This window comes from Melozone crissalis, unplaced genomic scaffold (genome assembly GCF_028551555.1).
Source record: "Melozone crissalis strain CALT ecotype California unplaced genomic scaffold, PUWL_Pcris_2 ptg000008l_1, whole genome shotgun sequence".
NCBI classification, from domain to species: domain Eukaryota; kingdom Metazoa; phylum Chordata; class Aves; order Passeriformes; family Passerellidae; genus Melozone; species Melozone crissalis.
In genome coordinates this window covers 9759518-9772155 of record NW_026535786.1, presented here as the reverse complement: position 1 = coordinate 9772155, position 12638 = coordinate 9759518, and the positions used below count along the sequence as shown (strand labels likewise).

At 44.8% G+C, this 12638-nt stretch overlaps 1 protein-coding gene across 2 annotated transcripts in view; it reads right to left on the bottom strand.

The window, feature by feature from the left end:
* Positions 1-11966, bottom strand: part of NARS2 (asparaginyl-tRNA synthetase 2, mitochondrial) — a 48967-nt gene extending 37001 nt beyond the window's left edge. For both annotated transcript variants that reach the window (XM_054270064.1, XM_054270065.1), the window contains exons 1-5: positions 11844-11966; positions 8390-8499; positions 7895-8015; positions 7086-7226; positions 3875-3955 (exon numbers count right to left, since the gene is read on the bottom strand). In XM_054270064.1, the coding sequence (XP_054126039.1) occupies positions 3875-3955; positions 7086-7226; positions 7895-8015; positions 8390-8499; positions 11844-11966 (576 nt within the window). The remainder of the gene's footprint in view (positions 1-3874; positions 3956-7085; positions 7227-7894; positions 8016-8389; positions 8500-11843) is intronic.
* Between the last annotated feature and the right edge of the window lie 672 nt (positions 11967-12638).

Here is a 12638-nt window from a genome sequence, read left to right as displayed (position 1 = left end):
AGTTCTTCAAGCTCACAGTTAAATGTCCTTTCAAGCAATTAAATGGCCGGATCCAGACCCTGAAATGGCCTGATCAGCCAGGTGCCATGAGGTGTGCATGGGAAGAGACAAAGCTCACACAGAGCACATTTTACCTCTAACAGGGAGAGTGCAGCACTTCTTACGTATATAGAGTGGTCCCAGGAAGGAATATAGCCACAGGTAATAAAAACTACTTGTGAGATCTTCTTTAAGGAGCTGTGAATGCATGATACAGCTGTTATACTTTGGAACTCACTGCGTTGGGAACTCAAACACTGAGTTCCCTTAAAAGGCTGCAGCTAGGCAGCAGGGAAAGTGGCTGTGGAGACCCACACTGAACCAGCTGGAGTGTCCTGGGCCACACAGGCTCTTACAGAGCACTGAGAAGCCTTTACCTTCTCCACATCAGATGAAAGCGGCCATACAAAGAAAATTTTCCAGGCAGCAAAGTGGAAAAGAGAGCAAGAGACTCAGAAAACAGGGAGTCTTCAACACTGCAGACAGAGTGGGAGGCTACTGAAAATAGCAGGGAACAGACATGCAGCTGGGTCACAAGGATGAAAGTACGGCAAATTTCTTAGGACGCAGCCACAGAAGGGGACTGGGTAAAGTTTCTTGCAACATAAAATGCTGCTAAGAATTCTAGACTTCAGAAGAAATAAAAAAGAAAAATAACCAAAAAACAAAAAAAGCAAGGAAAGAATCTGTGCTGAGGTGTAGGTGCTAAAACTGCTGGTATAGGGGAATTATTTTCAGATTAAAATAGAAAAAGGGCTATCTGCCCCTGCTGATCTGCATTCACCCTATTTCAAGAATTACCTCATCCTGCTCTGGATGATACTAAAACACTGCTTTCAACAGTCAAACTTCTTCTAGTATTTTCAATATATTTACTTTATAGAAAGAAGCACAAACAAGATGCTTTCTCCCCTACATGCTCCCACTACAGGAAGACACTGTCAACAGTGCAGAAAGCTACAAGATGGTGTTGCTGATGTGGGTTAGGTTCTGTCTAGTAGTCTTCACACTTCTGGCAGTTTCTCCTCAAGCCTACACTTTTCAGGTGGAAAAGTTTCCTCTGGAGTTGTTAGCCATCTTGTGACTTATTTATTCTTTAAAATGTCCTCTGCTTACTGCACTCTTTTCACCATTACAGTACTTCATTTTAAAAACATTTAGTTGATTTGCCCAGCAGAGAGGGAATATGGATTCTCCTCCATCCCAAGTCCTAATATGAGACTCAAAGCTATGTACAGACTCATCAGTAAATCCAAAACCAAACAAAGATAATGAGGAAGCTGAACATATAAACAAACACAAATCCTACAGGATTAAGAGTTTTGGGAATCAAAGACCACATTTCAAAAAGCCTTTTCATTCTAACTTCAGATACATTTTTCCCCATTTCTTCAACTCACATGTAAGAACATATTCATACTCTCTTCATTTTCCATCCTTTCAAAAGAATGCACAGGCCTGAGCAGCCATCAGATGTTAGTCAAAGAATTAAAATTGTGCTAGTAACAGAAAACAGCTATTTAAAGGCAATAGTACACAGTGGGTACAAAAGCAGCCTCTACTTGGGTCCTAAAGGCTATGCAACTAAAGTCTTCAACTTACTTCACCTGCAGCAGATCAGCAAAACTGGTGAGACTATTAGTTCTACACACTGCCCAAGGGAGCTAAAAAAAAAAAGAAACAAACCCAAAAGGCAGAAAAACTCCAACCTGTTAACAGCAGATGTACTGCAACTACTACAAATTCAGGAGTAATAGGACACCAATGCTGGCTGCAGCTAGAAGACGGGTCTTAAAACTTAAAGAACGGGATTTAAAGATTTTTTGAAACTGAATAATCTAATTTGAAGGCTGTTTTCATCAACTCCCATCACCAGAAATCTTAGCTCCTCCTCAAATATAAGTGGAACATCAATTTGTATTCTCCCTTGTCCTGTTCAAACAGTGAATTAAAGGCTAGTTTAAAAAGTGACTGAATACAGCAGACAAGAATGTCTCAATAGTTGGTTTGGTTAAAAGCACATGAAGATTCTGGGCTTTGCTGCAAACACCATACCCTTATTATTATGTCTGACACCCTTCTGTGACTCCTATTTTGTGTCTGACAGCATCACATACATCACATCACATACAAGGCAGGCTCAATCTTCTCCATGTTTTCACTGTCAAAAAATAGTATCAGTGCTCCAGTGGAGTGACGTGACCCCAGCAGGATAGCAGGCAGCCTTAGAATTCTGCTAGCCAGGACCAGTTGTGAATAGGGCTTTGCAGAAACAAAACTAAGTCCTAAATTAAGCCAGACAGTGAAGCTGTAATCAAAGAAAAAAACAGGAAATCAGGGAGAACTCCCCTCCTCCCAGCAGCAAGTGGGTTTGTGAATTCCTTCCTTTATGGCACAGGCCATTTAATGGGGCCTGACTTGGCATTTAGTGCACACCTTTCAAGCACAGCTGTAGTCACATTTCTCCAAGACAGGTACTATTTGCACCTCAGCAATCCCACTGGAGAGGAATAAAATATCCACCTTGAACCACGCATTTAGATAAGATCCAGTTTATACAAGTTTCAGGCTCACAGTTTAGCACCTCAATCAGCATTTGCATCAGGGCTGCTGTCACCACCAGCCACCTACGCTGCAGTCCTGCATCCTCTACAGCTTTCAAGTGGATACAATTTGTCCCGAAGACGCAAAACACTGTACAGCTGCAAACTGCATAATGTTTCCATCATTAAGTGTCACTTGTTTTCACGTCTTAATTTGCATGCAACAGCCTGGAGTGAACCTTGGGTAGCATTAAGGCATCTCAATTAAACAGGAACAATTTAGTTTAGCTAATCAACCCTATTGTTCCAGCAAGCAAAGAGCTGAGCCACACGTACTGGTCTGGAAGGGAATCACTGGTAGCACAGGTTAGACCTTGAGATCCTGGAGAACAAGCAGACAGAAGCTTTTTTTGTCACAAGGCTGTGCAGAGTGGAAGACATGATCTCACAGCAAGTAACTGCTACCTCAACAAATTTTCTTTTGCTTACAGATGAATCACCAGCAAAGCTGGAGACAACGCACATACGAGGCAATGGATGCCGTTGTTTGAGACAGAAGACTGAATTTCAGATACAGAAGTATAACAGGCAGTAGGATTCTGTATGATTAATGACTGTGGGGTCAGGAATCATGAGAAATCTGTGGGGGAGATCCTAGTGGTTATGGCTATGTTTCAGTTTCACAGGAGGTTCTGACCCATGATGTGAAGTACTCTTATAACAACAGATTGTGGCAGTAATTTGGTGTTTATGGAGAAACTCGACAATATGGGGGGAGAATTCTAGCACACAACAGGAGTAGCTTGTAGGGAGAAACCTGTAAGTACAAGCTGGTGAAAAGGAGTTTCAGATACTGCTAACTTTTTTTTAAAGAATTATCTCATGATTAATTATATTCTTTGTTTCAAAGCTAAGAAATACTTGAGTGTAGTAGTCTGTCCTGAATGGCCCATCCCATCTCTTGGGCTCTTATGATCACATCATCCTGTTTATTAAGATGTTTCACCTCCCTCTGTTATTCTTTGTAAATTTTTCCACAGCACCAGGAATAGAACAACCTCATCAGTACAAAAGGTGCTGATTAACGCACAAAATAGCAATAAAATAAAAGATAATGTATCTGTTTAACTGTCTAAATTATTAGTTGAAACAAAGGATTTCTTTATTAAAAAAAATCACAGAAGTACATAAAAGGGTTTATGAAGAGAAATATTTCCTCTAACCTTTAATAACTCAAGAACTGCTTTGAAAAAAACAAAAAACCAAACCAAACTTTATGAAACCCAACTTACCTCAATTTGAAAGAGTTCCCCAGCACCTTCACAGTCATTGGATGTAATTATGGGGGTATGAATATGCACATATCCATTATCCTGGAACAGACAGAACAGCAAAGTTAACAGCTGTCACCCTGAAGGATGACATCAACCAGTACACATAACTAGGCCATTAGCCCCTAGCCAGGACAGCACATGGAGTCTTTTGGGCAGCTTCTGGGACAGATGACAAACTAAATGCTACCATGATTTACACATCATTGTTTACTATCTGTGTGTTTTCCTCCAGGTTTCAAAACCAAAAGAGATTTATGTCATTACTATGAGTTTTTTGCAATGGCCTATTTCCATACCATTCTCCTTTCTTTTCACCTCCTCCAGCATTTTTATAGTTTTGGGCAGTTTCAATCAAATTCATCCCTAAGACCTCAACACTTTGTTTCTTTCAGCTTTTTGGAAGACAGTGGTAGGCAAGGACACACTTTGTGTGCTGCATTAAGAGACTTGACCAAATGTGTTGGATGACAAAAATCACGTATTGGATGAAAGAGACCTTAAAAACACCCAACCACCCATAAAGTGTCAGTCCTACTTTGCATCTTCTAAGATACTGAAGTCAAACTGATTTTAAGAGACAGGGTATACCCTGGCTTGCTTGTGGTCTAGGTACCTGCAGAATTACACGTTCATGTAATAGTTCATAAATCCAGCAGAGGCCTCTGAAACCAGTAAGGCTGAATGAAGAGAGCCCCTGTTGTCTGGATTTCTCTGCAGTGCAGCCATGGCTTTTAAAACAGCTGCAACCCAACATTTAGTGGATGGATACATCTTAGCTTCACAGCTTTTACCAGAATAATACAACTCAGCCAGTCACATGAGAGGTCCTGGTCCTTATCACCAGCTTGTTAAGGGACTAGGAAGACAGTAGTAGTATTTACTGCCCACTCTAAAATTAATTTGGAACAAAAACCTCATATGGACATGCAATGCATTTTGGGAGTCCAGTAACACAACCAAGAGGGAGCAAAGTCCCTGCAGTCAGCTCTAGGCTACCTTGGTTACAGGTGCAAGGACGTTGGCCCCTCACTGGGATCCAGTTACTGCACAGAAGGAAGTCTTGGATCCAGAGCTACTTGCTTTGCCTGGAGAAGGAAGTTTCAGTCTACCAGTACAAAATGCAGGCTTCTCACACAGTTCCCTGCATATTCAGGGCCCTGCTGGTGACATGGCCTCCCAGCTCCACATGAGATGTTTAAAAATGCCTAAATTCCTTATACAGTGGTAGCAGTTGCTGTAAAGAAGCACATTTCACATAGAAGATCCCTTACATGCTTTGGAAAGTAATGCAAACTGCACAGTTCTGAAATAAGAGAATCCCCATAAAACCTCTTGGATAATTCCCATTATAAACGCTTCTAAAATAATTCGAGTTGCATTACTGGCTCTCACAAACCTGGAACTTAATGTACAGAATGGAATTTGCCATTCACAATGCAACTATCTTACTGTGCCTAGGAACAATGTTCCTATCCCACAAGGACCACAATTCTCAGAAGATTAAAAAAGGACATTTTAGCTTTCAACATCCAAACCAAAGGCACTCGGCACTAGTCATTCATTCCTGGAAATGAACAGGCTAAAACAGAGAGGTTTTTAAAGTTACAGAGAGTCTTGATAATTTTGTGTATTCAAACAGCTCCACTTATTTTCTTCCACCATTAAGCTCCTTACAGCTTTGCCCAGTGAAAATGGCCAAATTATACTTTGTAGCTATGGTATGTTCTGACATTGTCAAGTTGGAAATTGCCATATTCTTGGGATGATGCAAGTGGCAATTTTAAGACTTCCTTCCATTAGAGACAGAATAAAACCACAGACATTCCTGGTACTAGGAGAGTTCTCACACAAGCATTTATAAATATCAGGTCTGGGACCAAATCTTGCCTTATTCCTTTAAAAATAACTTTAGAGTAGCTGCTGCTGCTAAATTGATGATAGAGTCTATTACAAAATAGAGTTCTGCTCTTGAGCACTGTAAACAGGAAGGATTGTCAGAGCCTCAGCAGGAGCTGGTTTGGAAAAGCAAAGCCTGAATAAGGCTGTTATATACCTCGGCTGCCTGCGGCGTCCAGGTTTGGAAGCACAAAGCGTTGTAGGCAATGCCATCTAGTGGCACGACACCGGCACAGACTGATTCCCAACAGGGCTGGCCTCTGTCTTGGGAGCAGGCACAATCCTGAAACCAGCAGCTTTACCGGACATGGGACCCACTACCCCACTCCAACAAAACCCACAAAACTCATTCAAACACCATGCAATTCCACACAGGCAGATCTCAGAGCAAGCAAACCTTCTTTGCCATTGCAGGCAACAAAGACCAGCAAACCTGGAACCAGAAATTCATCTGAACATTTCTAATCGGTTTCTTAGGCCACACTAATTATTACAGATGAATTTTGTCATCAGAATTATCTGAATGTGATTCTATTCTATCTAAAGCCAGCTTATCTAAACTAAAACATGCTTATTTCCAGGAACAGCTTTAAAGAAAGGCTCAGGTGTGCTAAAGGACTTACTACCTTTCTTTTTCTAGTCACACATGTGACTAGAATCTATGTGACATCTGGCATCAGAGCCAATTCACTGCTCCCCTGCCTGCAAAAAGTCTGTGCTGTGCTCACAGCTTAAGAGTGGCACATAGAGAAATCACAGGTGGCTCCCACCCATGAGTTTCAAATGCACCAGACCAGGAGTCTCATAATGTCAGCCAACAGCATCCACACAGACTTGTATTGCAGTAAGAGGCAAGAACTGAGAATAACATGAAGCTCTGAGTCAGTTGGTCTGTGTTCCTGCATCACAGATTTTTCCATGTGGGCGGAGGTTTCTGTCCAAGGACCATAAGGTCACTGCAGAGGATGGGTTAAACACAATCATATTATGTTGTGTTCCACAGACCACACACTTGCAGGCAATTATACTGCAACTCTGTGAAAGGGATAAATAACAGGAAATGGGTGGAAAGACACTGACAGGTCACAGATGCACTAACCAACATAACCAACTGCATAAGCAACAGTCTGGCCAAGGTGCAGCCAGGCTCTGGCCTGGAAAGAAAACCACTGCGTGCAAAATCCATGTCATGCTCCTTCCCTGCTAACCTGCTCCCATAGAGCCAGCCTGGGTGGAGTGTTCTACTCGAGAGGCTGGGTACAGAGGGGATTACCTGGAAGAAGGAGTGGATGCTGGCAGTGGCCTCACTGCGGATTCGCAGCAGGGCGCCCAGCGTGTTGTTCCTGCAGCGCAGGTGAGGGAACTGTCGGACGTACTCCAGCGGGTGCCTCTCCCTCATTTTCAGGGGAAATGACTGGAAACAACAAGGAAATCAAAGTAAGAGGATGAGAACTTGGGAGTCCATGCAGTTTTATTGCTATTCACAGAATGCCATCTCTCCCTACTAAAACTCAGTCACCATTACAGAGCACAGAAGAGCTAGATGCTTTTGCCTATCCTCTCTGCTTATTTTGTGTATTTTACAATGCATACAGCAGAGCAAGATCCATGAACATGAGAGGAAGTATCAGCATTCTAAAACACTCCACCTTTGGGATGTTGAGCCCCTCTGAAAGCCAGCTGTTCACCTCACTGCTGCAACAGCAAGCTGGTTCTGAACGTGCCTGTGGCAGATTTGGCTCTTCCAGCTGCACAACCTGGAGTGTCTTGCCAGTTCCACTGTTTCTCCAATCCATGGTAAGCCACCTGCACAGGTAAGTGCTTCAGGGTGGGACAAAGGCATACTTCTAACAGTCAGCCTGTGCATATTCTCCATGGAGAAATGGTTTTGTCACAGAAAAGAGCTTTCATGGTGATCCAATTTTTCTCTTTTGATGCACCCTACAGACACTGCTGACAAATCAAAGTCTGCAGGATCACTCAGACTTAAAGAAAATACAGTTTCAAGCATGTTTTGTTGGATACTTGGCCCTTCAAGAATTGATTTCTAGCAGTCCTACCCCTTCTGCTACAGAGACATACCCAAATATCACAAGGTCCCACCACATGAATGGTTTCAGCTTGCAGCTCCATGTTTTGCATCTTATGAGGACTTTTGACAAGCTTCCCTTGCACTTCCACTGCACTTCCAAAAGTCAGGTCTCTAAGAAACAAAGAAAAAACAACAGCTTAACTAGGTGCTGATACAACTACATTCAGAAGAGAGATTCCTGTTAATTTAGCTGGATTACTGAGGATCACAAGAGATGCTGTAGCCATAGAGCTTAACTGATGAAATGAAAAATTATTAAATGCAGAGGTGGGAACGGGAAGAGACTCACAAAGCTATAGAAGAATTTAGAACAAGGCAGGAATGTTGGATAAGCAGGGAGAACAGTGACAGGTTTTTATCACAAGAGGCTCTTGGTGGAGACAAATGTGGCTGGCCAGTCCCTGGCACAGGGAAGGAGGCCTAAGCAGACCCCTCCAAGCACAGCTCAGCACATGTATTTCTCCAGCTATTTCAAATGGACCTACCTCTTTTCCAGGCTGGGATCAGCAACCACCTGGAGGCTTTCCAAAGAACTCCCATCATTTATGTGCAGGAACAAAACTTCCTTCTGGGATCGGACAGAGCGAACCCAGCCCTAGAGGTAAAAGAAAAAGAGATTTGTTATTTTTTGGCAGGAACGCTGTGTGCTCATGCTCTTCTTCCAGCTGAGCTGGACACACCGCTTCAGGCCTACTTCAGCTTCTTACTGAAATCAAAGTAACTGCTTCTTTAGAGGCAAAAAAATTAATGATAATAAAAAACACAAAGAAAAAAGTTAATGTCAGTTTTTCTTTTGACTCCAAAGCAGAGAGAAACGAATCCTTAGGCAGAGACATCCTTCTGAGGCAGAGTCTCTTCCTGAGAACAGCAAGGATTAAAAAGATGTACCTGCACCTTTGGGGAGCTGAGAATACAGAAAGCAATGAAGTGCTCTGAAGATGTAAAGTGTTTTGGCAAAGTACATATTCCTATAGGTGATGTCCCTTCCAAACTCTTCTTACTAAAACAGGAGAGACCAGTAATGCACTATTCTTCATTACAATACACTCAAGACCATTCTGATGGTTTCCAGTATCAGTTTTGTTGTTGCATCCTTGTAGTAAGGTTCCAATGTTTCAAATCTTCCAATCTGTTCACTACTGGTTTATGTGCCCTAAAATGCTGGACTGCTAAAACAATGTTGAAGCCAACAGATTCACATGAAAAACTACGTATTCATGCAAAACAAAAATAAAAATTATTGCCTTGGATGTTTTTCCTTTCATCTCAAAAACCAAGACTGCTTCATTGAGCCCATGGAGAAAAAAAAAAGCTATTAAGAAAAAAATTTAGAAATACTTTGTTGAGTTTCATGAAAAGAATAAAACTAATGATACCCCAATTCTTTGTAACAGAAAACCAGGAAAACTGACCGTGTACAGTGCAGGCTAAATGTCTTAATTTGAGTTTTTTAAAGACATATAAATTTTAATTACTTTTTTATGGGAAACATTAAGTCAGTACCAAGGCAGCAAGCAATAGTAATAGCATGCAAAATGTAACTCCCATAGCTGCTCCTCAGCTCAGCAGACCTGAGACAAAGCTGGCCTTCAAAGCAAAATTATCTGCTGAGAGCCTTGCAGATCAAATTCTAACAATATTGTAGACAACTAAACCCAGTGCTGATTAAACAGCCAAACTGCCTCTTTTCCAGCCAGTTTCATCTTTTTCTTAACTGGAAGGGACCAAATAGTCCCAATGACTTCAAACTGGGCAAGTGCTTTAGGGATTTTTTACCAGGCAAACGAATGCAAATCCATCTACTTCTGTCACCCAGACAGAACAAACCAAGATTAAACAGCACCAGAAGTAAAGTGTGTTATAGTTTTAAGAACTACTACTAGCACAGGCAAAGCATTACACAGGCTTGTATAACATGCTTTCCATACTCTATGTAAGAACCACTGAAGATTTTAAAGACATGAATCTAGTGAGTCAGACAGGGTAAACCATCCAAAGGAAGAACTAATGCAAGAAACATGATCATCTGGGTATCCTCTTATTTGTATGGTGAAAGTAAAAGGTATTTCCTACAGTAACATGCCTGAAGCTGTTGTGCTTATCCTCTGTATTCCAGGAACACACCACGTATGTTATACTGGATGCATGTTTAATGTATAATGGAAGGTATTTTTCCTCCCCACAAACACTCCTTAACAAAACACACCAAAAAATGAGCAAAGAAACATTCTCAAGAGCTTTTTTTGCCACCTCATCAAGCTGTTCTGGAAGCTATTAAATAAGAGGAGGAGTCTTGCATCCTGCAATAGGAAGTAAAAGCATACCCATAAGGCATGAATTGGAGCAGCAGAGGCTGCAGCAGCAATGTTCTGACCACTTCACACCTACCAGAATGAATGTACAATAAAAGTGACAACCCTGACTCTAACAATTAGACTGCACATTCCAACAACCTGGCCATTATAAGGTTCGATTTAGGCCAGACCAGATTCCTAGCCCATTTTAATACAACCCCCACATTTTGGTAGCAAAGGGGAAGAGCAAAGCAGCAATGGTCTGGAGGACAAGGAAGGCAGAGGAATGGAACTATTGCAAACTTTACCATCAGTTTATTCTAGCTTGCATTATTCTTCAAACTACATCCAAAAAGAACCAACACTGGATGAGCTTCTTCCTACCCTATTAGGCTTAACCTATGTGTGAGCAGGAATACCAGCGTGCTACAAACTGGTTTTTGGGTTAGTAGAATCACAGAAAGGTTTGAATTGGAAGGGACCTTAAAGGTTATCCAGTTCTAACCCCACTGCCATGGGCAGGAACACCGTTCACTAGACCAGGTTGCTCCAAGCCCCATCCTGGCCTTGAACGCTTCCAGGGATGGGGCAGCTACATCTTCTCTAGGCAACCTGTGCCAGTGCTTCACCCCTCTACAGGGAGAAATTTCCTTCTTATAAATCTAAATCCTCTTTCAGTTTCGTTTAAAACTGTTACCAAGTACCCCAGTCCTTTTCATATTCCTCCAGAAATACTGACAAGTGCATAGCCCTGCATGGAAGCAGGGACTCTGTGTGTGCAACCACCGCTCTGCCGGTTGCAAACAGCACAAAAAAGGGGAACAATCCCATCCCAAGGAAAAGTGCCCCATAGCTAAAATGCCCATTAATTCCAGGCTATCTTGGTTCACAAGAGGAGCCAAATACAAACGTCAGGGGAAGTGTTACCGATGGTTCTACTGACACTGCTCTAAACCTGGAGGTACGTGGCACAAGACCTGTGAAAAAGCTTTAAAAACAGCAGTACACAGGCAATGGCTCGCTCTCCGGAACAGATAAAGCCAACGCGGCGGAGAGCACGTTCAGCACAACCCAACACGGTGACAACGCTGCTCCGCACATGCCGAGTGACCCCAAGGCTCCGCGGGCTGCGACAGCAGGGCGGGAGAACGAACACACGGAGCGGCTCGGCACGGCGGCACAGCAGATCCAGGAGCTCAGCAAAACGCTCTGCAGGGCTCCCGTTTCGCCCGCTGAAGCACGGGCGTGGGCCGTGCCCCTCCAGGCCCTCCCCTCCCCTCCGGCCCCGGGCCGGGTCAGGCCGGGCGCCCTGGGCACACACACCCGCACTCTGAGCGGCCCCGGGCACACACACCCGCACTCTGACCGGCCCTGGGCACACACACCCGCACTCCGACCGGCCCCGGGGGGCACACACACCCGCACTCCGACCGGCCCCGGGGGGCACACACACCCGCACTCTGACCGGCCCTGGGCACACACACCCGCACTCTGACCGGCCCCGGGCACACACACCTGCACTCTGACCAGCCCCGGGGGGCACACACACCCGCACTCTGACCGGCCCTGGGCACACACACCCGCACTCTGACCAGCCCCGGGGCGCACACACACCCGCACTCTGACCGGCCCCGGGCACACACACCTGCACTCTGACCGCCTCCGCCGGCTCCCGCGCCCGCAGCGCCTCGCGCACCCGCAGCCGCACGGCCCGCGGCAGGGAGGCGCAGCGGCGCAGGGCCCGCCACCCGCCCCGGGCGCACAGCATGGCGAGGCCCGGCGGGGCCGCTTCCCCAGAGCCCGGCCCGAGCCCGGCGCCCGCTCCCGGTTCCCGGCTCCCGCACGGGCCCACGTGAGTCCGCCTGCCTCCCGCCGCCCCACGTGACCGCCCGCCCAGCCAATGGCCGCCCCTACTGCCCCCGGCCAGCCAATCGGAACAGAATGCGCGACTCGGCCCGCCTGTTCCGCCTCCCGGCCGCAAGCGGCCCTGGGAAATGTAGTTCTTCCTATGGGGTGGCGGCTCCTAGCGGGACACGTGGGAATGGCATCCCCGCGAGTGGGAGCAAGGATGCTCCGTGGCCACGAGAGGTATCCCGTGTTGGGACACAAGGGATCCCCGTGGCGGGGACCACCTCAGCGGCAGCGCGATCTGAAGGTGGCGTGCGGTGCTTCTCGGGGGCCTTCAGCCACTCTCCCGTCCTTCTGGGCGTCTCCCAGGGAGCAGTGACTCTCTCGTACCCCTATTCCTCACTGTGAAAAATGCCTATTTTATGATTGGCTTTTCTCAAATATTAAAATGAATATTTTATGTGTTGTGTTAGAAAGTAATGCTATATTGATTCTCTTAAATAATGTGTTAAATATAGTTTTAAGTTATGAAAAGGTTAAAATAGAAACTATGCTATGTAGGATACTTTTTCTTTTAAAGAAAGGACTTGCA